Source organism: Ambystoma mexicanum, chromosome 2p (assembly GCF_040938575.1).
Source record: "Ambystoma mexicanum isolate Mex_15411 chromosome 2p, UKY_AmexF1_1, whole genome shotgun sequence".
Taxonomy (NCBI): domain Eukaryota; kingdom Metazoa; phylum Chordata; class Amphibia; order Caudata; family Ambystomatidae; genus Ambystoma; species Ambystoma mexicanum.
The window spans coordinates 1,471,053,009-1,471,078,857 of NC_090923.1; the positions used below are offsets into that span (position 1 = coordinate 1,471,053,009).

The following is a 25,849-nucleotide window of genomic DNA, read 5'->3' on the forward strand; positions in this document are numbered from 1 at the left end:
AAACATCTTAAGTGTTCAGTGCACTCACTTTGCGCTACATCTTTTAATGGCAAAAAATCTGCAAAGCATCAACGTGTTTTACCTGTCCCACATCTCAAAGCACTAAACAATCATATTATTTTAAGGTTACACAGCTCTTACCAAACCCACTTTATCTCGTGTTTCCTAAAGCTAGGCAACAATACATTGCTACATTTCATGTCATAGCTAGGGTACGACTAGCACTTTCGAGCAATGTACTTGCTACTCATTGAGCACTTTGGGCATTTCAAGAATACAATCATTGAGGAAAAGACATGGATTTAAACTCTTTAATGTAGCTAACATGGATCAGTTTAAAAATAGAAAATTAAAGGCATTGGTGTAGATTGTGGCTTTATGAGCTAATTACATGCCCGGACCACGTTTCATGCTTTGTTCCAGGGGCAAGATGAGTGATTGCAACTTCAACAGCTTGTATTTTCTCATTCTTGGGAGGGACAGTGCACAGCTTGTAGGTGACCTCATCTCCTTCTGTTGGAACATATTCTCCTTCAATGCTAGAGATGGCACAAGAGGGTGCAAGGGAAGAGACAGCGAGAGCGAAAGGTGGGGGGAAGAGAAGGGAGAGAGAGCGCAAAAGGGAGCCAGAGAAAAAACCAATGGAAGAATTATTACCTTTATCCATTTTCAATGGAAGAATACATATTTAATTTCAAAGTATTTAATCTCCTTCCACTAAATTGAAAACAAGTGACAGCATGTGTGGTAACAAGAGAAGTTCCTGTAGGAAACGTTTTCAGAGGCCTTCAGCATTATCAATATCCCAATATATCATTTTAAGGGTGTGTATTATAAGAGAAATTAAACCAATTCATTTTCATATGCGACATCTTTTGCAGCAAATCCAAAACATTTACAAAGTGCCACAAATTAGAAGGTAGAAGTGTTTTTAGAAGAGTATTTTATAAAGAAATTATCAAAGTAATGTCAAGACGAAAGTGACAGAAAAACATCAATTTAGTTACAGAAATAAAAATACAAACCAAATAGTTGAATAAATAATTGAAATACATAGTACATCTTAGTAAAAACACTAAAAAAAATACCATCTAATTACTGAGTTTCACAATACAGAATTTTATTATACGATTCCCAATGAGTTTATGATATGGCAGGGTCGACCTGACAATACGCTTTAGCGAAGAAAAACTATATTGCCTTCCACAGGATCATACTTTCATTGGACTCTGTATCGGTGAAATAGAGATGTATATTCGGAAAGATTAAAGAGGGAACAACAATTGATTGCCTAGAAAAAAGGCTAATGCTCACTAGTGGTTCCAAAAGGGTACCCAAGCAAAGTGATTTTGGTGGCAGGGTGCAAGTCACTGTTACTGCTCAAAGATTTAAGGGCAGATCTTTCAATGTTGATGAGGTTGTGATGTATACATTTTTTGTATTCTGTAATGCTATTAGTTCTGTAATCACATTTTCCAAAAGTAATGATATATGTGGGTAAATGATGTTTTTGGGGTTTAAAGTTACATTTAGGGCATAGGCAAGTGTTGTCCATCACCTCATTGTCTCTTGGTTCCTTGAAAAATGCTTTCAATTTAACTTTTCAAAGGAAATGTCCGACTTCAACTCAGCTCCAAACCAATCAGTAAGGTTAGAGGGTACACATGCAAGTCCATTATTTAGAAGAGAGATCTGTTCATGGGAGAGTTCTACACCTGAAATGTTGAAAATGGCATCAAAGCTCTCACTTATTGTCGATATGTTCTCATGTGTACTCTGCACATGCCGGCTGCTCCTTGGATTGGGAATTCTTAAGGGAAGATATCTCTATCTGCCTCATGGTTCTCTTCCTAAAAAGGACCTGGTGCCACAGGAAGGTTGGTAATCTCTCCTATCAATTGGGTCTTCCTAAGGTTAGTCGCTACTTGAGATATCTGAGAAAGTTACTGATCTGCATTTTGGAAATGGTTCATTCCAAAACTAGGGTTGTATGCCTTCTCTGTCCCGATTGCGGGTTTCTAGGTAGTTCTTTGCTAATTATGGTTAAATTACCTTAGCTTTGAAAACATGCGTTTATTTTGCTAGCTTGTTTTTTCTTTTGTATTTAAAGTAGATGTCAAACTCATCAATTTGTTTATTTAGGTCAATCAGTTTATCTTTGGCATTTGTAATGGTATAGAAAAGTCTGTTCTTCCTCATCTAGTTTACACTGGAGTTGGATGCGGATATGCTGTGGTGTTATAATAAGCACAATGTGGTCCCTGCTACACTTAGTAGCTATATAGCCGAAATGTATTTTTGTGCTGTGAATCAAGAAATAAAGCAGGGATCCTTTCTAATCACCAGTCCAGAGGGAATAATATTGGTCTTTAGATCTTCCCTTAAGAAATGCCCATGCAATTCAAGACAGTAAATATTTTGATTACTACCTATAGAGAGAAAGCCAATGGAAAAGTTATAACCTTTAACAATTTTTAATGGAAAAATACATATTTAATTCAAAGGTATTTAATCTCTTCCCCCGGGATAAGTGAAAACATGTGTGGCAAAGTCACATGCAGTGGCTAAGGGATGGCACTGGTGTGCCCCAGAGGCCACTCTGTAATGCAGGCCCCGAAGGCTTCACCGGGAAATTCAAAGGTTCAGGAGAATGCAGCAAGCTTGGTTCACGGTCGGGTGTTTCTCCCAGTGGTCGACGTCCCATAACCTTCGCGTTTTAAGAAGGTTTCTTCCATTCATGCACAGCCTAGGCTGTCAATCACACAGTAGGGTGGCTGTCCTAAAAGGACAGCCAGCCAATTCGGACGGATTGCATTCCTAGAGACAAAGGACAGGGGAGTTTCAGGAACCTCCCTCACATCCTGCCTTTCCAGACACACTGGAGCCAGAGGCGGGCTTGAGGGCTGAAGCCCGCCACAGGTAAAACTAACAGAGTACAAACCGGGCTCCATGCACAGAGTAAAACGTAAGAAAGACATCACAAACAGAATTGGCAAAAAAAGACCAGGGCCATTTTGATGAAAGGGTCACCACCCATGGGTGCTGTACTGCAGCGGAGGATTCAGCCTGCGGTAGAAAAGCACAATGGTAGGAAAATTAAACCACTGCCACCAGCCATTTAAAGTAGTGAGAGTAACATAACAAATGTTACATGAGAATGTAGGATAAGGGGCTACTAGGTAACCCCCCCAGCAGTCCACATGATATTGTGTGTGCTCGACCTACAAAGAGAAAAGGTAAGTAAAGTCAATTTCACTTAAATATTCTTGGGAACAGTACTCAAAGAAAAAGGTACTTAAACTTCTGAGAAATCTGAATTATTTCTCAGCGACAATGCATTGAAGGTGCTGTGTGTCACCAAACAGAAATGAGATGCCTATGGAGTTTGTCAGACTCCAAAAAAAGAGGAAACACATAATCCATATCAGGTCAAAACACATAAGAGTGTGAGAAAAAGGCCTCACTCACTCCAAAGTTAAAATTAAAAAAAAAGTAATAAAGTCCAGCAAAAGAGCTGGGGTCTCTAAGGTGGGAGGACTGAAGCGCTAAAATGAAAATTCTCCCCAACAGCGAGTGCCTTGGATGCGGATTTACATTGAGAAAGCCGTCCCTAACCGGAAGTGAAAAACTACGCATACCCGGTCGGCATCTTAGCAGGGGCTCAAGTGCCTTTGCATTACACCAAAACAGCCCCCCATTCGCTCATTCAAATGAATTAGGACACAGTTTTCCTTGAAAGATGTAATGTAATATGGTAACTCGCGTATGCCCTTCAATTTGAAGACGGATTATCAGTTTGGACTCACATTTGCCTATATTAATTAAATGTGCTGTTGCCTAAATCATACTACCCTTGCTCTGCAACCAGAAACCAGAACTCGTGATGAACGAGAGTTACTGCTGCAAAACGACTACTCAAAATGCGAGAGAAAAGCATGAATGAATAGGATTATTCACTAGGAACCCAGTCCACAGCGAGACCCAAGTAACTAAGAACCCCGGGAGCCATTTCGGAAGGGAGCCGGTACATTATGCCCAACGAGTTCCCACATTAACACATGCTAATGTATGTTTGACCATTGAGATATGCATGAGTGTGCCATATATTTTAAATGGAACGATAGTAATTTAACTGTGGATTTGTAACATCAGTTACCTCTACCAGTCTCAAGTGTATTGTATTTATATTCAAATTGACAAGGTGCCAAGACTAGGATAGCAAATTGTTAGTAAATGTTTAATGAGGAGGACTGCTTAGTGTGACTTTTGTAAAAAGTAATTCCCAAGGATTGTAATCGCCAGACATGGCTCAGATGTTTTCTAAGTGTAATGAATATTCACTATTTTCAATATAGCATTAAATACAACTTGTGAGAGGGAAAGGTCGGAAACAGCCCTCAAGCTTGCGCCAGGTAGATGCAGCATTCCAGCCTACATGCCATTGAATGTGGTATTCATCACTAATAGCACTCCGAGCCACCATCTCTGGTGCTGATGAGGGCACCAGGCTTTTACACTATTCATGCTTCCCTTTAAAACAACTTGGACATATGTCTGCGATTTGAAAGAACGATTTCCAGGACGGGGAAGTGCGCAGGTGAATGAGCAGGGGGATGGCCAGGTGACCCTGGTGTGGCAGTGTATAGGGGGTTCGACCCCAGGCACTTCGGTGTTGACTTAGCCTAGGGCACTACCTCCAAGAACAAGGTTAAGGCCGGGCATAGCCACAGCGGGCTGCAGGCGTCTAAATGCAGATCCCACTTGCTTTCCCGGTGTTAGGGAGAATTCTCAGAAATGTGCCAATTCCCTTCTACCTTAGAGACCCCCAGTTCTTTTTCCTGGACTTTAGGACTTTTCATTTCTAACCTGGAGAGAGTGAAACCTTTCTCCCACTCTCTCATGTATTTTTCTATGATTAGGACTCTGTTTCTTTTTGAGTCTGACAAACTCCTTAGGCATCTTTACATTGTGACACACAGCACCTTCAGTGCAGTGGCACATTAAGTCTCTCAGATTTCCAAAAGGTTTAAATACCTTCTCTTGGTGAAACTACTTGTTTCCAAGAGCAGTTAAGTGAAATTGACTTTACTGACATTTTGTAACTTTCTAGACCCATCACACACTATCTTATAATAGGGTGCTGGAGGGGTTAGTATCCCCTATGTCTAGTTCTCATGTAACAATTTTTATGTTACCCTTTCTACAATTGATGGCAGTGGTTTACTTTTTTCTACAATTGTGTGTTTCTACCACGCGCTGCAATTGCAGCTGCAGTAGAGCACCCATGGGTGCCCATTTTGTCAAAATGGCCCGGTGGTCTTTTTTCACCATTTCTTGTTGTAAAGGTCCGTCTTAAGATTTACTCTGCGCACCAAACCAGGTTTGGTCGCTTTGACTTTAGAGGGATTCACTGGTGAAGCCCACCCTCTGGGTCCAGCGTGTCTGGCAGGGCAGGAAGCGAGGGAGGTGCCTGAAACTCTGTGTGCTTAGTCTCCTTGGTTACAGGAATGCACCCAAGGGTGATTGGCTGGAGGGCTGTCCTCGGAGGACAGCCACCCTGCTGTGTGATTGACAGCTAGCCAAAAGGCAACGCCATTTGCTTGGAAGGCAGAGTCAAACACAGGACGAAGGAATCCGAAGAAGAACTTGGAAGGGACGCCTGCTGCAACTCCTGGACGGTTGGTTTGCCTGGTGAAGCCGTGCTGCAGTGCTGAAGCTCCGAATTCGCCTCGAATAGAGAAGACCTGCAAAGGACGACTTCTCCCCTTAGGTTGGTGGGACCAATCGACCCAAAGACTAGCTCATCTGGAAATCCACTCGGAGCTGGCTGTACTTCCACTGCTGCTGCAGGGACCGAGATTGCCAGGGAGAGGAACACCAGAATCGAGTGAGTGTCTTTAAGTCGGACCCGAGCTCCAGGAAGATCCTCCAGACTCCCATGAAGCAGGACTGACCAAGCCTGAGCCACAACAGAGTGCTGGACCCCAGATGCAAGGAAAGTCCATCGTGGTATCCGAGAACCGCAGTGTTACTATTTACGGGAGTTGTGGGAAGCTGAAACCGCTGATCTGAAGTTTGCCCATTGCTGCCGCCAACATTCAATTGGTAGTGCAGGAGTCCCCAGATGTCATCCCTCTTATCCCTACTACTGAGGCCCAGGAACAACAGGATCTGCAGACCTACACGGGAACAGAAGCCATCTGGAACCAATTTCTTCTAACCAAAGGTACTGTAAAACTAAGGGGACTTACCTCTTGTCGTGTAGCCTTGCTAGTTCTCAGTTGAGACTTGTCTTGATTGCTCTTGCAGAGTTGCTTGCAGCTTTGCCACTCAAGCCTCACAGCATGTGGCACTACAGTGAATTCATTTTTATACAAAAACATTGTGCAAGACATTTTTCCTACCTGCAAGAAGCGCTTCAGCTCCTAGACTTTTGCTCAACTAACATCGACTGTCCTGGCTCCTTTGTGCTTTGCCTTTACCCGCAGGAAAGGGTTAAATTACTTTGCATTGGAGGGTTCAAAAAGTACTTACCTGCTTAAGAATATTTGTTAACCATTGTTTTATTGGAAGCAAATATGAGTGGGCACCACGGGAGCATTCATTTGTTTGATATCCTTAAATGTCTCTGATGTAATGAGTCTTCAAAGAAATTAGGTTCTGTGTACAGTAGCCGGCTGAAAAAGGTTTGGAGACACCCAAGCCCAAAAAACAGTGGAAGCAAAAAGATTAGGTGGAATACCCAATCATACAGCCGCTCTCTGGAGTCCCAGTACGGGTTTTACGTAAGTTGCAATTTGCTGTATGCAATTAGTGTGAACATTAGGGATAACTCAAACAATTCAAATAGTAGTAGTTTTTAAATGTTGGTTTTATCTGTCAAACCAAAGTTTTTAGAAAAAAGTAACAAGTAGTCACTAATATTATTCTTAGTGGGGAAGAGTATGCCACAAGTCACTCCATCCTTAGACTTATATTATGCCAATGCATTTCGGAATACAACAATTCCTTCATCAGGGCAAGTCTGATCAATTTAAACATCACATGTGCATGTAATTCAAACCATATCATGATAAGTATCCATATGTATCCAAAAAGACACATGTTTGTAAACATAAGCATCAAAAGTATTAGGAAATATAATGTTGCACATACCCAGTCGTGATGTAGGCAGAATCAATAGGCAGGTCAGAAATGAAAAAGAAATAAGGAAAAACAGATCAGTACTGCGGTGAGCAATAGTACTATGTGGTCAAAATGGAAGGAAAATGGTCCGTTACCTGGAACAGGTAAATCAATAAAGGCGTATTCTAAACTTCAAAAACAGATCGCTGTACCGGAGTCAGCGTCTGTGGATATGAAGGTACGTGTTAGGGGGCCTTACAGAGCCTGACTAAAGGCATCTAGTTTCAACCCGCGTTGAACGTAGCTTACAGTTTCCTAAAAACGAAGCGGAGCTGTTCCCTCAGCGTCTGCTGCAAGCAGACTGTCTTCGTTGCATCGGCGCGTTGCCGGGCAACCCTGTTTTATGGGACACGTGATCGCGGCTCCTCGGTGGAGGGCGCGAGCCGCGATCCGTGTCTGCAGTCGAGCCGTAGGGCTTGAATCTGGTACAGAAATGTCATTTACAAGCATCCTGGGATGATACTAGGAAAAGTAATCATATAAAAGGGAAAAATCTGAAAAACCGAGAATAGTTGACATAGACAAAATACTGGAATCCATATCTAAATAGGAGAAGGTAGGTCATACGGAAAAAACAACAATAGTGGCCGTTTCATAAATCCCAACCAAGTGGCTATGTTATACAACGTACATGTGTACCTAAATGAGATAATACAGAAATATCTATGGGTGCCTTAATGCCGCTAGTGGTGACGTCCAAACAGACGGCACCTTGGGTCCTGGATGAGACTCCAGGATGCGCAGCATGCAGGGCACTACCATATGGATCATAATTTCATATGTGAGTAGTATTCAACAAATTATAGGTAACCATCAACATTCAAGTCATTTGAGTTCTGGTGCCACATGCACCTCGGTACTATTCCAAACAGAAAATGCAACATACAATTAGAGAAAACAGTGAAAGTTGATCTCCTCATTAAGTCCATTAGGTACCAAACTGCCAAGCTTGTCTATCCAATATGTCTCTTTGTGATTCAAACGTTGGCATAAATCCTCATGAGGACTATTCTTGGTTAACACCTCCAAAATCACAAATCTTATCTGTGACACGTTATGTCCATTAGCCACCCAATGACGTGCCACGGCTGAATTAGTGTTTGCATTGCGGATACAGGATCGGTGTTCACCCCACCTCAGTTTGGCGGTTCGTGTCGACTGTCCAACGTAGAACTTCCCACATGGGCATTTTATGCCATAGATGATGTTACTGCTGTCACATGTGCCATAGCCATAAGTCTTAAGCATAATCTTCTGTCCCGTTCTCGGATGGTTAATGATGTTCCCTTTCATGACTAAGTTGCAGTTAACACAGTGAAGACAAGGAAATGTTCCTGTCCGCTGTGTCACAGGTTCCTTTGCTGTGGGTTTTGTTTGTACAAGTTCGTCTCTCAAGTTCCTACTGCGTTGATATGCAAAGACTGGTTTTTCGCTGAACAAATCCTGTACTCGAGGGTCATTCTTAAAGATATCCCAGTGTTTCATGATGGTCTTCTTAATTTTGTTACTTTGTGTAGAAAACTTGGACACATATACCGGTGACTTCAGTTCTCTCTTATTCTTGGGATTCTGTCCTGACAATAGAGTCTCTCGTGACAAGGCATCAACTTTGTTGGATGCTAAGTCAAGTTCATTCTGCTTATATCCACGGGCCAGGAATTTTCCTTTCATCTCCATCTGTTGCACTCTGTAGTCATCAGGATCACTCACTATTTTTTTGACTCTCAACAGTTGTCTGTATGGCAGGTTCTTAAGCAGGCTCGGCTGGTGGAAGCTGAGACGGTACAAAAGATTTTTGCGATCCGTCATTTTCCGAAATAGTGTGGTGCTGTAGCTGGTTAGTTGTTTTTTAACTTGGACATCAAGGAATGTTATAGTGTTACACGAGAGCTCCCTTGTGAAATGTATCCTTTGATCAATGCTGTTTAGATATTCAAAAAATGTCTCAAAGGACTCTCAGGTTCCCTTCCAAACTCCAAAGATATCATTTATGTATCTCGTCCATATGCGGATATCTTTACTCCATTCTTGTCTATTCAGTACGTAGTCTGTTTCGAATTTATGCATGAAGCTGTTGGCATATGAGGGGGCCATGGCGGCCCCCATTGATGTTCCTGCAGTTTGAAGAAAAAAACTGGTTGCCATATTGAAAATAGGAGTTCTCTGCAATAAACTGTAACAGTGCCAGTATGCATTCCTTCTGGGCCCGTATCTCTAGAGCTTTTAGCAAAAGCCACTCTACAGCTTCAGTTCCTAGATCATGAGGTATACAAACTCTTTACGTCTATAGTGAACATTAAATCTTCTGGCAGAGGTTCCAAGGAGTTGAGTTTTTGTAGAAAATGTGTAGTATCCCTAGTGTAGGTACTGGTTTCCTGTATCAGAGGCTGCAGGAAGAAGTCAATATAGATGCCTAGAGGTTGGTTGAAAAAACTCTCTATTCCTGCGACAATTGGCCTACCTGGTGGTTTAGTGGCATCCTTATAGATCTTCGGCAACATATAGAAATTAGGTATTCTTGGATGATCTTTTAAGAGAAATTTTTGTGTGTGCTCATTGATCCACTCCAACTCGAGTGCTTTCGCCAAAAGGCTCTCCAAATTCTGTTTGATTGAAAGAGTCGATCGTGATCCAAAGTGGCATACGTGGTATGATTTTGGAGCTGTCTCTTACATTCCGCATCATAGTCAGCAGTGTTCTGAATGACTAAGGCTCCCCCATTGTCTGCTGGACGGATGGTGATGCTCTTGTAGAGACGAACTTGTACAAACAAAACCCACAGCAAAGGAACCTGTGACACAGCGGACTGGAACATTTCCTTGTCTTCACTGTGTTAACTGCAACTTAGTCATGAAAGGGAACATCATTAACCATCCGAGAACGGGACAGAAGATTATGCTTAAGACTTATGGCTATGGCACATGTGACAGCAGTAACATCATCTATGGCATAAAATGCCCATGTGGGAAGTTCTACGTTGGACAGTCGACACGAACCGCCAAACTGAGGTGGGGTGAACACCGATCCTGTATCCGCAATGCAAACACTAATTCAGCCGTGGCACGTCATTGGGTGGCTAATGGACATAACGTGTCACAGATAAGATTTGTGATTTTGGAGGTGTTAACCAAGAATAGTCCTCATGAGGATTTATGCCAACGTTTGAATCGCAGAGAGACATATTGGATAGACAAGCTTGGCAGTTTGGTACCTAATGGACTTAATGAGGAGATCAATTTTCACTGTTTTCTCTAATTGTATGTTGCATTTTCTGTTTGGAATAGTACCAAGGTGCATGTGGCACCAGAACTCAAAGGACTTGAATGTTGATGGTTACCTATAATTTGTTGAATACTACTCACATATGAAATTATGATCCATATGGTAGTGCCCTGCATGCTGCGCATCCTGGAGCCTCATCCAGGACCCAAGGTGCCGTCTGTTTGGACGTCACCACTAGCGGCATTAAGGCACTCAGGTATTTCTGTATTATCTCATTTAGGTACACATGTACGTTGTATAACATAGCCACTTGGTTGGGATTTATGAAACAGCCACTATTGTTTTTTTTCCGTATGACCTACCTTCTCCTATTTAGATATGGATTCCAGTATTTTGTCTATGTCAACTATTCTCGGTTTTTCAGATTTTTCCCTTTTATATGATTACTTTTCCTAGTATCAGCCCAGGATGCTTGTAAATTACATTTCTGTACCAGATTCAAGCCCTACGGCTCGACTGCAGACACTTATCGCGGCTCGCGCCCTCCACTGAGGAGCTGCGATCACGTGTCCCATAAAACAGGGTTGCCCGGCAACGCGCCGATGCAACGAAGACAGTCTGCTTGCGGCAGACGCTGAGGGAACAGCTCTGCTTCATTTTTAGGAAACGGTAAGCTACTTTCAACGCGGGTTGAAACTAGATGCCTTTAGTCAGGCTCTGTAAGGCCCCCTAACTCTTACCTTCATATCCACAGACGCTGACTCCAGTACAGCGATCCGTTTTTGAAGTTTAGAATACGCCATTATTGATTTACCTGTTCCAGGTAACGGACCATTTTCCTTCCATTTTGACCACATAATACTATTGCTCACCGCAGTACTGATCTGTTTTTCCTCATTTCTTTTTCATTTCTCACCTGCCTATTGATTCTGCCTACATCACGACTGGGTATGTGCAACATTATGTTTCCTAATACTTTTGATGCTTATGTTTACAAACACGTGTCTTTTTGGATACATATGGATACTTATCATGATATGGTTTGAATTACATGTACATGTGATGTTTAAATTGATCAGACTTGCCCTGATGAAGGAATTGTTGTATTCCGAAATGCATTGGCATAATATAAGTCTAAGGATGGAGTGACTAGTGGCATACTCTTCCTCACTAAAAATAATATTAGTGACTACTTGTTACTTTTTTCTAAAAACTTTGATTTGACAGATAAAACCAACATTTAAAAACTACTACTATTTGAATTTTTTATGCGTTATCCCTAATGTTCACACTAATTGCATACAGCAAATTGCAACTTACGTAAAACCTCTACTGGGACTCCAGAGAGCGGCTGTATGATTGGGTATTCCACCTAATCTTTTTGCTTCAACCATTGTTTTATTCCCTAAAAATCTTTTGACACTAACCTCAGTATTGCTCTAGATGTACCAGTGCTATATTAATGTCCACAGTGTCCTCGTTATTTAAGTCACCTCATGGTGTAGGAAGAATCTGTGTGTCATCCCACATGGGTATTTACTGATTTAAAGAAAACAGTGTGTATTTTGAAGTATATTTTTGTGTTACATATATATTGCTCCCCTTCTGAAGAAGGCTTATTCAACTGACTTAAATAAATTATTAATTGTTTAACCTTGTGTGCAAGTGTTTCTTTGGATAACCATACAGCTCACATTGACCCCCTCTTGAGATAAGCCTGGCTGCTCAGTCACTCTACCAACTTGTGTAGTACATGCTTATACCAAAGGTTGGGTTAACTATTGCCAAGAGGTCAAGGCTGGTGCAGTCTCCCACAGGATACTGCATAAAATCTTGCCTAACACCCAGCATGCCGATTGGCCAGCTCTCGCTCCCCAAGGTGCCAATATATAACGTAACCATGTCATATAGCAAAGTGAGCTCAGGAAACTAACTACAGAGTATGGTATTCAAGGTCTGCAGATGTACATACTGGATAGAACTATTGATGGCTAACATCTTTTTAGTTGTGTATTCATTATGCAAGAGAAAAGAAAGTAAGCGACTAAGCAGAGTGGATGGCACAGCAGGTAGAGAATTGGGAAAACTAGCTGGAAAGTTTGTTTGCCGACAGTCACATTGCGTGTAGCTGGTATAAATGCAACAAGTTGAGGCAGAATGCTAAGGAGTTTGGCATCAGCTCATGGGTTGATCACTAGTTGCACAGATATATGCAACCAGCCGGTCACAGCATTGCATCACAAGCCTTTAGCTATGTGCCAATGTACATTTTCAAAGTGTTCACTTATGTAGTCCATTTGAAGCACCTTGCTATACAAAAGAAATCTAGTTCACACGGTCAGATTTGGATACATGAACGTAAACCTTACTGAAAAAAATGTAAGACAATGCTATGTTTTACAACAGAAATACTGCAATTATACATTATGTAATAACTTAATCTTGTAGGAATGGAATAAATACAAGTACTTGTCTTATATAGTTATCTTAATAAGAGTATAATCCAGATTCATTCTGGTCTGCATTTATTTTAAAATACCTTTCCTTGGTGAAGAATCCCAGACGGGCCTAAGTGTGGATGAAGGATTAGTACTGCAGTCTCTCTCCCCATTATCCACTTTGTACATGCAGTGAACAGAGAAGATGGTGGGGGAGGCCTGAGGGCTAGAGAGGAATGCAGGGTGAGCTGTGTTTTCTTTAAACAGGGTAATTTAAATGGCCCGCTGTGCTACACAAGTGTGAAATTAATTCACAAACCTACAGAATTATATAGTAAATTGCGATGAGACACTGCTTATTTTATTATAACCACAAAAGTAATGGTTGGAAGGTTTTGAAGGAATCTGAACCACTGGCATTGCTCTGGGCAACCTTTCACACCAGTTTTTTAGCCTGTCTGCGCCATTGCAAAAGGGGTCCAGCCACATGCAAATCAGTCAGTCACTGCCACCAATGGAAGCAGCCCAGCCCAAACTGCTAGGCTAGGTCCCCTCTGCACGGAAACACAAGCAACCGCAGACATGTTTCGGCCTTGTTGGGCCTCCTCAGTGAGGTGCAGCTTGGTTCCCTATGATATTTCATTTATAGCAAGCCCATACACAAGTGTTTCAAGGCGTGACAAGGAAAGGGAGGGGTACAAGGGAGGACTAGGCACAGTGACAAAAACAGCAACAGGTAGTGCAGCCAGCAAGTGGCAAGGGCAGAATTAAGCACAGACAACAGTTGTCTAATAAGTGCAGTAAGGGGACTGTAGGGTTGCAGATACAGACCCAAGTGCAAGGGTTGCCAGAAGGCAGTGTGGTTATGCAGCTGGGTGGGCAGGGAACTGGGCCGAATTCAGATTGCAGCCAGGTGCCCAGTACACTAACAGACAGATCAGCAGGGCAGAGTAAGACAGAAGGCAGAGGCAAAGACAAGGTCTTGATGTGCTTCCGCAACCGAAGATGGTTCTTCTAAAGTTTCGGAGAGGCAGGGAGGCTGTTCCAGAGGGAGGCCCCAAACAAAGAAAGATCTACCACCAACTCATTGCTTGGAGAAGGGACGGACCCTGAGGGAGTTGGAGGAGCGAAAGAGCTCGAGTAGGAAGGTATTTCAGAAGGGAGAGTTGAAGGTATTGCGGAACCAGGCCCCAGAAGGCCTTGTGGGCAATGCAAAGAGTCTTGAATTTAATCCTTGCAGCCACTAGCCTTTCCCCTTTTGTAATGGCTTGGCAGGTGAAGACCGATGGTCTGGAGGGTTGCCCAGAGCAATACCAGAGGTTAGGATTCATTCCAAACCTTCCAGACATGTCTTAGTTTTGCAACTGCCATAAAATGCAAGGTCGCTGGGTCCACACAATCAGCACACAGCACTTTGCGCTGTTCACAGAAAATAAATCATCATGTGTTTACCAGAACAAAGAGGAGTGCCAGCCAGCCGGGTAAGCCAGTTGTCAGTAGCATTCCTCTCCCCAGAAAACATGAAAAATCATACTGTTAATGTCTCCTTCTCGCTGATAGCCTAATTTGAATTTCAAAAGCACAGAGGTGCGAATGACACCGATGATCTGCCCAGGTATCCTGGTTTGGGGGTCACACTGGGGACAAACAATTACATAATACACACTCCCAAGCTCAGGACCAATTTCAGCTTGGGAAGGGTGGGGGCGGGGTGGTGCCGAGTCAGGGGAGTAGATATATTGGTGGTCTTCTCCAGTGATTCTACAGAGCCTGTCGTAACAATACAGAGCGTGCACCCCAAGTAATCCGCAGTTGAGGTCCAGTTACACGAGTCCTGGCAGCACATGGAGTAACAGGGTGTGTTTGTGGTCAATTTATTTGCATTTTGATTGGCAGACCTTCAAATTGTCCCATAGTACAGGCATAGCTTACCCAGTCCTACTTCCCTTGTGTTCGTTCTGGCACTTCATAAGAGAGCTTTGTGTTGCATAAATATCATAAGGGGCCTAATATCAGCACACGTCATTCTCATCAAAAACTAAACAGGTGTGCATTGTGTGACGGGGATGTGAATTTGTCAAGCATCCGCTTACCCAAAGTTGATTGATGTAGGAAATATGAAAACTCTTGTGACATAGGCCCAAGCGAGGCATCCCAATTCCCTTTCTCCACAAATTGGCAGTGCATCAAAGAAACTACAGCACTAATCAAAGTATTTTAAATAAACATGTTAAAAGCAATGTACAAATCGACTTGTCCTTTGTGCAAGCTGAGTTCCAAGGTGAGCAATTTTGCACTTTGAAAAATTAAATAAGTCTCTACACCCGGCGAATTTGGCATCATTAATAATTGGATGTTTACAAATTCAATGATCTGTAAATACCCCTCCTATACTAATATATCCATGGTTCTAAATTGCTGGGTGGTTTTTAGCTCGTGCTTGTATCGTAGTAGAGTATGGTTAGCCTGAAACAAACAGCTACCAGTAGTGACTTTTTGCTCCCCAGGCCAACTGGTGGCTTACAAACATGCATATGTGACATTAATTTTGAATATTTGAGAATATTAATTAGGACATATCTAGGACACAGTTAAACATTGTGATCATACATAATTGGCAAAAAGTTAAAGTTTGCCTCTCCTGTGGAAGTTATATTTGGTGTGCTGTGTACTTGCTCCTGATTCTCCAGTGGTAACTCCTGCCCATTGGGTGATGCTAGATACCCAGGAGCTGGTTTGAGCTCCTGATTATGAAATCTTAATTTCAAACGCTGTATACAAGATGTAACCAATTTTTCATCCTCAAAAAATAGACTGCTTTATTTTTAACCTTATTTGCATTGGTATTCCTCATAGGCCCCATATCACATGGTCTATATGAGGAGCAATGGTCTGGCAAAAAATAAAATCCCAATAAAAAACAAGGATAAATGATTCTGTTTTTAGGTGGCAGTGCAACTGTCAAGTTGTGCCTATTTAACATGCAACATTTCCACTTCTAAGCCCTTATTTAAAATCATAGAAGTGAATCTGAAAATTAAAAAAGACAAAACACCACTTTCCCAGTCATGTGCGACTAACCTATTCATCCATGGTATTGCTGTTAATTTGCATGGTGTGAAGTACTACAGAACTAAATGCCTGGGCCAGTTAGAAGCCAGAGCGAAGCAGAAGCTTTAACGATAGCCAGGTGCATTACCTGCCCCAGCAATGCCCCCCCCCCCTCGCAAGGGCAATATTGCTATTAGGGGATACGGGGCGAGGAGGAGCATGCACTTACCTGGTATCCAGCTGTGGAGGTGGCAGCCTGCGGCTCGGAGGAGGCTCGAAGCGGGGGCTCTACCGTGTGGCAAAACCCTCGTTCTGAGCCTCCTCATTGGCTGGGAGGTCAAAGCCACAGTCCCGCCGGGTACTAATACTAGAAAGAGGCTAGGCAAGTGACTAATATGATAATCAACAACTTGAGAGGAGCTGTGCTAATTGTTGCAAAATGGTGTACATTAACCCTTCATTGAATTAATTAACTTTACTACTATGTATGTAAGTTAAGCTTTAAGCCATGGAGTCAAAGTAGAACTGTTTATCATTGTTGGCAAATCAATAATAATGCTATATTTCCTATACAAAGTTAGGCACTTACACTGAGCTGGCAATAAGCTACATAGTGAAATGATAAGTGATGTAATGTTTGTGTGATAAAAAGAGTGATGAGCAAAGAATCTTTATTTTAATTTTATTTTTTTCATTAATAACACGCCCAGACCCTGGGGTATCACGGCGTGGTTACAGACAGCTTAGGCATTGGTAATACATTTGTACAGCGTGCAGAGGTCATTTACAAACAGAAATTCGTACAATACACTCATGAACATTATTTACAAATTCAGCCAGTGAGCTTTCACTAACATTGGTGAGCAGACTGATATTCTAATATTGGTTAAATAGCCAGGTTTTTAGTCGTTTTTAAAGCCGGGAGAGAAGTTTTATTTTATATTGAGGGGGAATATCTAATATGAAAAATCTGAAACCGCTCTTTCAAAACAATTGAACGGTCACCAAATATGGCACATATATTTGATTTGTTCGGTTGAAAACATTTTTAAATTGTCCATTTGTACGGTCTCTGCATGTTGGACATGCAAAAAAGGAGTTCTCTTTTCTGTAGTTCTTTATCAACTGTAGGTTTGTTACACAATTACTAGAACTAGGTGACCTTACCACACAGTACAACTTGCTGAGTGTCTGCAAGTGAAACCCTACTATAGAACTATAGAACTGATCATTTATGCACTTTACATCGCGGGAAGCAGCAATGCAACAAACCGATATGGGTTTATATTTGGGTCTGAGGACAGCAAGGGCTGAGGGGCCAGGCACTGGAGGGAGCAGCAATCTGACAACTCTCATAGAACAGCAAAATTCCTAACACTGGCCAGAGTACAACCCCATCAGGCATTTTGCTCGCGTTTCCTCCCTATATGAAGAAGGGGGATGCTGCCAAAATCAAGGGATAGGTCAGGAACTAGATTCAGAAGCATAGAAGGCTCATAAGTGTGGTGGTGTTCAATGTTGCGCCTTGGCGCACTAACTCAACCAAGTCAGGGGGTTCCCAAATTCAGGAGGTTCCTGAATTCAGGTAGTCTCAATTTATGTCTTTATTGGTAACCCAGCACTCTCTTGCTGACTGCCTACAATCAATTTCCCAACTGTGCAAGCAAGTATAATACTGATATGATAGGTAATTTATAACGCGCTTGATACCCAGAGGTTTCTAAGAGCAAACCAGGGGGAATCGAACCTGTGGTGCTCTGTGTCGTCTTGCTTCGAAGGTGAGCACGTTGCACCTGAGCTATCCTCCTGAGACCTCTCCCGGGAGTAAAACATACTCCCTCTGCAGGCCATACACTAGTCTAAACCTGCAGTAGTTCTTGCCAGAGTTCCTGTTCTCCACTATCAAGAAACAGTTGTGTAGCATGCACCTATAAGTTATAGTATTGCAGAATATTTTTCAGGAATGGAATAAATTGGTTAAAGCGACATAAAAACAACTCATTCCTGTTTCTATACAGTGCTAATTTTATGCAAGAACTAAATGGACATCAGATGTTTTTACTCTCTTGCAAAGGAGCAAACTCATTTTTACTCTTGAAATTGCACTCACTCTCCAATTATAAAAATGGGGAGTAACATACTCCCAACAACAAAACCTCATCTAGAACACGGATCATTCTTAAAAAGGTTTCAGTCTGCAGGAATTCCACTTCATGCACAAACCGATTGAAAAAGTTCTCTAAACATTGCAGAAACTTTACAGTGTAAACCAATGTTTGAGATTCCAATTCCTTCTTACACATTCATCACGCAGGCCTATCCTCAGATCTGTTTTGTCTTGGGTCTGATACCTCCAAAGTCCCCAGAAAGTTAACCTTTAACCTAAGATCTACCCCTCTGTTTCCTGCGAGGAAAGCTTGTGATATATGGTTGCACTCTGCCCTGACTAGAGTAAGTATTCAGTAATACATGCATTACTCACCGTAATACCATTTCTGATGATTGTATCTGCTTAAATTCACATGCTGTGCATATGGTCCGACATCCAGTGGTAACCGCGGAGTATTGCATCTTGTCTTTCGGGGACCGAAAGGGGACGTCGGTATAGGCGTGTCTGTAACAGTATCCCTATCGTGACGTTTGTTTGTTTTGTTTTGTTTATTATTTATAGCGCGCGCCAGACCCGAGGATAACCGGGCGCGTTGTTCAAGGATACTTTAAACTTTACAGGTTACGCATGTTTACAAGTAGTGGTTATACGTCGTAGAAGTTACATAATGCAGGACAGTAAGGAGAATATACATTGTGCATAATATATACATATAACATAATATATACAGGAAATATGCAGTAGGAAGATAGAGAGTATATAACTATGTACATAGTACGTTTGTAGAACAGTGGATATATTGGTGTAGGGCAGGACTATCGGTCATTTTCTTTGATCCAATTGATACAGTTAGATCTGAAGAGAGCGTAGGATTGGGTAGATCTCAGGCCAGGCGGGAGGGAGTTCCAAAGCTGGGCAGCTTTGACCGGGAAGCTGTTTCCTCCGGCCGTACTTAGTTTAAATGGGGGTATCACTAACTGGTTAGAGTATGCTTCTCTGGTGGGTCTAGTGGAGATTTTTCTGTTGAATCTAGCAACTAGGTATTTGGGTGCTAGATGGTTGATACTTTTGAAAGTTAGAGAAGCTGTCTTGAGTTTGATTTTGTCCGCTGTGGAGAGCCAGTTGGATTGTCTTCTAGCCTCTGAAATATGCTCCCTTCTTGGAATTCCTAAGGCAGCTCTAAGAGCATTGTTCTGTAGTGTTTGAATCTTATGCAGCGTATGTTTATTGGCCCCTATATATAGTGCGTTGCAATAGTCCAATTTCGACAGCACTAATGCTCGAGCAAGGGTTAGGCAGTTGGCAGTGGATAGGTATGGTTTTGCGGCTCTAATCAACTTGCAGGTATATGCGGTGCTGGATGCCATTGCGCTCACCTGTTTGGTTAGGGAGAGGTGGGAATCAAGGTAAAACCCTAATGTTTTTACCTCTTTTGCCACCTTGATAGTGTTACCGTCTATGACGAAGGAGGAGTATTCTTCTTTTAATCTATTGAAGTTTTGTGTGTTCCCCAGTATGATGAGTTCCGTTTTGTCATCATTCAGGCATAGTCCGTGTGTGGCCATCCATGCCTGAATGATGAGATAAATCTTGTTCACCAAGGCCAAATCTTGTTCATAATCCCCTGAAAGTGGTAAGAGAATCTGAGTGTCATCCGCATAGTTAGTGTGGGTGACACCCAGATTATCCAGATCATCGAACAAGGGCTTCGTGAAGATGTTGTACATAGTGGGGGAGACACAAGAACCTTGTGGGACTCCACATGTGATGGATACAGGGTCAGCAGCAGCAGAAGTAGAGAAGACTCTCATAGTTCTACCGGTTAGGAATGATTTGATCCATGCGATGGCATGTGTGGAGAAATGGGCAGCTGTTTCTAGGTGGGTGCAGAGCACATCATGATCCACCAGGTCGAAGGCTGCAGAGAGGTCCAGTAAGAGGAGTAGGGCCATCTTTCCGGAGTCTCTCAGCTCATCGACCTGAATTTTAAGATCGATGAGCGCGGTTTCAGTTCCGTGCTGAGGTCTGAAACCTGATTGTCTTGTGCCTAAAAGGTGGTGCAGCTCCAGGTGTTTTTGGATCTGCAGGTAGGCTACCCTGTCTAGGATTTTTAACAAGAAGGGTACCGTTGTGATGGGCCTGTAGTTAGTCGGGATGGATGGGTCCAATGTTTGTTTTTTTAGGAGGGGGGAGGACCCAAGATTGCTTGAGGTTATCTGGTACAGTGCCTGATGCAAAGGAGGCATTAATAAGTTTAGAAATGAATGGGGAGAGGTCTCTGGCCGCGTCTTTTATTAGTTGGGCTGGGCATAGGTCGCCTCGGCAATCGGATGGCTTGAGTGAAAGTATTATCTTTTCGGTTTCGAGTGTAGTTACTTTCGAGAAGTTAAATTTATGGTCTAGTTTAGTGCTGATTGGTGGTTTGCCTCTTAGGTTAGTTGAGGGTGGAATATTCTGTTTCTTTATCACAATTTTTGTTTGGAGTGTGGCAATTTTGTCGTTTAGTGCTTTTTGGATGTTCGAGCACCATATTTTGTTTTTGTCACAGTTATCATGGACAGGAATAGGGTTTTCTAGTTCCTTTAGTATAAGGAATAGTTCTTTCGTTCCAGATTTGGCCTGCAGTATTCTGTTGTTGAAATTCTCTCTTTTTGCTTTCTTTATTTCATTTTTGTAAATCTTGGAGGCATTGATGAGTGTAATTTTATTTGTCTCTGTTGGGGTTAGTCGCCAAGCAGATTCGCATTTACGTTTTTCAAGTCTTAGAGATTTGAGGTGAGGAGTGAGCCAGGTATTTAGGTGGGCTCTGGGCTTACTCTTTCTCAGTTTCAGGGGGCAATAGTATCTAAAGCTGTAGCCATGGAAGAGTTGAATTTGTTTACTAGTGAAGAGGTGTCCAATAAGTCAGGTAGAGAGTTTAGTCTGGGGAGGATGAGTGGTAGCAGTTTTTCTGTAGTTATAAGTTTTTTGTTTCTGGTTGGCAAGGGGGGAGCCAGAGCAGTTTCAATGGGTAGGGCCAAGTTAACATTTAGGAGGAAAGTTATCAGTGCATGATCAGTCCAGATTTGTGGAGTGATATCGACAATCGTTGTATTGCAGTTATAGTCAGCAACCCAGTCAAGTATACGGCCTTTTTCGTGTGTTGGTTGTAAGATTTTTTGGGAGAAGCCTAGTTCTGAGATGACATTAGTGACATTAGCTGCTTGCAGGTCTTTAGGGTCATTGTAGCCTAGGTTTAGGTCTCCCAGAAGGATGGCTTGGGATGAAGTTTTTAGGTTGTTTGAGAGGATCGTGGAAATGTCCTCCTCGAACGTGCCAATAGGGCCTGGTGGTCTATAGATAAGGTGAATAGTAATAGTTTGAGAGGGAGATGCGAGGAGTTTAGCCGTTAATGATTCGCAGGAATTAGTCGTTGAACTTGATTCAGTTTTTAGGGTGAGATTATTTTTAGCAATGATAGCTAGGCCACCTCCTCGAGAGTTGACTCTGTCTTCTCTAAGTATGGTGTAATTATGGGGTAAGGCAAGCATTAAGGCAGGTCCTGCAGCTTGGTGCAGCCAAGTTTCTGTTATGGCGAGGATGTCATAGTTTCCTATTTGAATGAGACGTGTAGTGTACCCATAATCCCTCATGCGCCAAGGTCCCTACGATGGTATTTTTTCTGCCATGAGGGAGCCCAAGGCTATAGTGAGCGAGTACATGAAGAAGAGAGAAGTAGTAAGAAGTCCATGTTCCTTCCACCCTGAGCGGGGAGGTAGAGAGGGCGCATGTGAATCCAAGCAGATACAATCATCAAAAATGCTTTTACGGTGAGTAATGCATGTCTGATGCTTGTTAATCTGCTTACAATCACATGCTGTGTATAGACTAGCGAGCAGTACCCAGAGTTGGAGGTGGGTTGTAAGAAGGAACAGTAGAGAAAAGATGTCTTAATACTGCTTGTCCCACCTGAGAATCAGACCTCGAATGAGTGTCTAGGCAATAGTGTTTTGTAAAGGTGTGTACAGAACTCCAGGTTGCCGCTTTGCAAATGGACTCTAGGGGAACATTTGCAATTAATGCTATGGATGCCCCAGTGCTCAAAGTAGAATGTGCTCTAGGCTTAAAGGGCAGTTCTCTCTTAGCAAGAGTGTACATAGTGTGATGCATTGGGCAATCCACCTTGAGATAGCCGATTTAGAGACAGGATCCCCTTCTCTACCAGCTGCCACTGAAAGGAAAATTGGTTTGTTTTCCTCAGTGGTTTAGTTCTTTCCCGGTAGAACATGACTGCCCTGCGCACATCTTGTGTGTGTAGGCTTCTTTTGGCCATGCTAGTAGGATTCTGGAAAGGTAGGTAGTTCAATCGATTGGTTCACATGGAACTTGTAGATGAATTTAGGCGCAAATCTGGGGTGAGTGCGCAGAACTACCTTATCCCTGTGGACTGTAACTAACAAAGGGGTCTAGAACAGAAAGTGCCTGTAGTTCGCTAACTCTTCTAATAGAAGTGATGGCCAGTAGGAAGGCCGTTTTATAAGTCAGGTCTTTTAGACTTGCTTTATGCACTGGCTCAAAGGGAGCTCTGATGAGCCTGGTCAAAACCACATTTAGGTCCCACCCAGGAGCTGGGTGAGAAATGGGAGGATACATCCTCTTAACCCCTGCCATAAAGGCCTTAATCACCGATATCTTCCACCACAACACCTTTTGTTGTGATGTGGTGTAGGCTGAGAGAGCGTTCCAGATGAACCTTTAGGGAATTTGTTAGGGAGAATTCTCATTCTATGGCTAATTTTCCCTTACCTATGGAGTCCCCCAGCAGCTTTGCTGGATTTGAAGGGGTTGTTTCTTTTTACCTGCTAGGAGTGAGACTCTTTTTCCCACTCTTAGGCATTTTTGCTATGTGTGTTCTAGGCTATTTTTGTGTTTAATGTCTATGGGATTTTCTCCACCCCATAGGAACCATCTTTATTCACATGTGTTACACAGCACCCTCATTGCAGTGACACAGGGGTGTCGTAGCGACCCTCAAACATAGACCCCATACCCTGGGAATGACTACTGTCTCCCAGGGCATGTAAAGTCCCCATTGACTTTACTAGTCAATTTTTATGAACTTAACCAGTACAACCCATCCTACTATGGAGGTACTGGGAAGGGTTAATAGTTTCTCCCTTATGTTCGTTTTCGAGAGGGTACCGTACAGTCCCTCTCAAAGGTTTCTGGCTGGTGGCAGTGGTTACCGTAAATATTCGACCGCAAATATTTCCCTATGGGATTTTCCCATTGTTCGAGGCTACCACTTTTTCTGACAGCCTCTAACATACCTCCAGTGTATTTTAATATTAACTTTACTCCTGTAGGTTTTATTTGCCAGAACTTTAGAGAAAGACACGAGAAAGAATTTATATTAAACTCCTAACCCAGGTCGGGGATCCTTTGTTCGTCCTTTTGGTGGGCTTCTACCAAGAAGCCCTCCTTTTGGCGCCACTGAGTCTGGGGTGGGTCCGTTGTGTGGGAGGGGGAGTAGGACCCCTGGACAGGGTTGCCTCCGCAACCCATGTCGCACTCCATCCTGATAGGCTGGAGGGTCTCCCGCCAAAGACGACCACTCCACTGTGAGAGTGACAGCTAGGCTGTATGAATGGGGTTCTTTTTGCATAAAAGCAGGGTCCTGAGGACTGGAAGAACAAGACATCGCCACTGGAACTAAGAAGCCGAAGAGGAGAGAAGCCAAAGACATCTGCAACGACTGAACCACCGGTGAAGCCCTGCTGCAGCGTCTCACCACTTTTCTCCACACGACGAGAGGAGATCTTCATCTGCAAGAGCCTTCTTCCCTTGAGCTGGTGGGGCCAACCAGTTTGCCAATCGCCTTCTCGGACCTGCCTTGGTCGAATCGCCAGTACCCAGTACTCTGAGGCCGGATAGCCAGCACCAGTCCACCAGGACCGCGATTTAAAGGAGCGTACCTTTTTTCAGTGGGCAGCACCGCGGCTGGTTTCATTCCTGGGTAGTGCAGCAACTCGAACCTTCCTCCACAACGAGAGCCTCTCTTCCTCTGCTGGATCCCCTGAACTGCAGGAACTACCAGGAACAACCGCCACGGCACGAGCCACTTCTTCATTTTAAAAGGTACATTGTTCCGCCAGGCCGCCCTTTCTGCGCGGTAGCACTAAAGGTGTTTCAAATCCTTTACCTACCTGATGGGTTGGCCGCCCCCCTCTTTTAACATGGTCTTTCACTTTCTACATCCACCTTTTAAAAATCGTTAACCAAAGAACTGACTGCAGCTGCAAGAACATTGCGCTCCTGGGCCCTTGCCCTGTACCACTGACTCTGGCACAGGCCTATTGACTCTGGTTACATTTGTTAGATCTGCCCTCTTTAGATTGATTTACAACTCAAACTGTGTTGGTGTTTCTGCTTCTGATAACTACCCTTTTCTTCCCATTGCTAAACCTTGTGAAATGCCATTTTGCTCAGTTTTCATCAAAGTATATGCTATACTAATGCACCGTCTGATTTAAACTGGTACACAAAACTTATGGGAAGTGTTGATAGGGTGTGTAAGAAGCTATTTCTATATAACTTGTGCTTTACCTCCCTTGTGAGAAATTGATAGAGGATCCCTTGTGTGTAGTTTTCACTGTGCCGATTTGCTCAGTTTTCACTCTGGTTCACTTGGTCTACAATTTAAATAGGGAGTGTGTATATTTTTCATTGACCTAATTTTAACTTGCTTGATGACTGTGATAAATGTGTTTTATTAGAAGTGTATAAAATAAATATATATCTACTTTTTAATACAAAACTTTGGTCAGCGTTTCCTTGTCCCATAGTACTGTAGGCCTAATGTGTAAACCCTGAATACTGCTCATCTCCCTCTTCAGATAAGTCTGACTGTTCAGCCACAGCTACCAACTAAATCTTTGTGGTACAGACTGATACCAAAGGGGATTTATTGCTCTCAACTGTAGTCTTAACCTTCTGTAGTGCTCCCCAAGGGAACTGCACAGGATTCTGCCTAACAGAATTGAAGACCAACCCAGTGTCTAACAGATGGGTAAGGTACAGCGCAATATGTGTGGGTGAGCAATCTATGGGATTGACGCCCTTGGAATTACACCAGATGACAAAACTTTTCCATTTGCTTGCATAGCAATAACGCGTGTTTGATTTTCTCGCTTCCCCGAGTATGTCCATGCGCCTCGGAGGGAGCTATAGGTGTCCCAACTATGACCTCAGGAGCCAGGCTGCTAAGTTCAGAGTTTGTGGGCATGGGTGTAGGGTCTCCCCCGTGTCCTGAGACATGTTGTATGGGTAGGGTAGTTTTACTGTTGGTGAGAGGGACATTTCCATCAGATGAGCGAACGTGGGTTGGCAGGTGCATGGTGCATCTTGTGCACTATCTTGTTGAGAAGGGGAGTCGGGGGGGGGGGGGGGGGGGGGTTTAGGAGGTGGGGGAAGCATAGAAAAATTTCCCTGAGCAAGTTATCCAGAGACCGTTCCCCTTGGAGCGGTTCTGGGGGTACCTGGAGGCGTAGTCTTGGCATTGGGTGTTCTCCTGAGGAAGCCCCATTCTGCGAAGACGTTGGACACGATGTCTTCGTGCAGACGCCATTCGTATTGTTCGGGTAGAGGAAAATCTCTGCTGAGCACGTTTGCCAGAAGATGGAGTTCCCCTGGAACATGTTGGGACAACAAACATCTTGTGTTTGAGAGCCCATATCCAAATGTTTTGGGACAGCTTGGATAGCCCTGGAGAGTGAGTACCCCCCTGTTTGTTCAGGTAATACATGGCTGTAGTGCTGTCTGTTAGAATAAACACTGCCTTCCCTTGTAGTTGCATCTGAAAGGC

The 25,849-nt window shown here is 43.1% G+C and overlaps 1 protein-coding gene across 2 annotated transcripts in view; it reads right to left on the reverse strand.

The window, feature by feature from the left end:
* Positions 1-297: 297 nt before the first annotated feature.
* The window catches only part of CARHSP1 (calcium regulated heat stable protein 1), a 210,174-nt gene continuing 184,622 nt past the window's right edge, over positions 298-25,849 (reverse strand). For both annotated transcript variants that reach the window (XM_069646083.1, XM_069646082.1), the window contains one exon: positions 298-539. In XM_069646083.1, the coding sequence (XP_069502184.1) occupies positions 377-539 (163 nt within the window). In that variant the 3' untranslated portion in view covers positions 298-376. The remainder of the gene's footprint in view (positions 540-25,849) is intronic.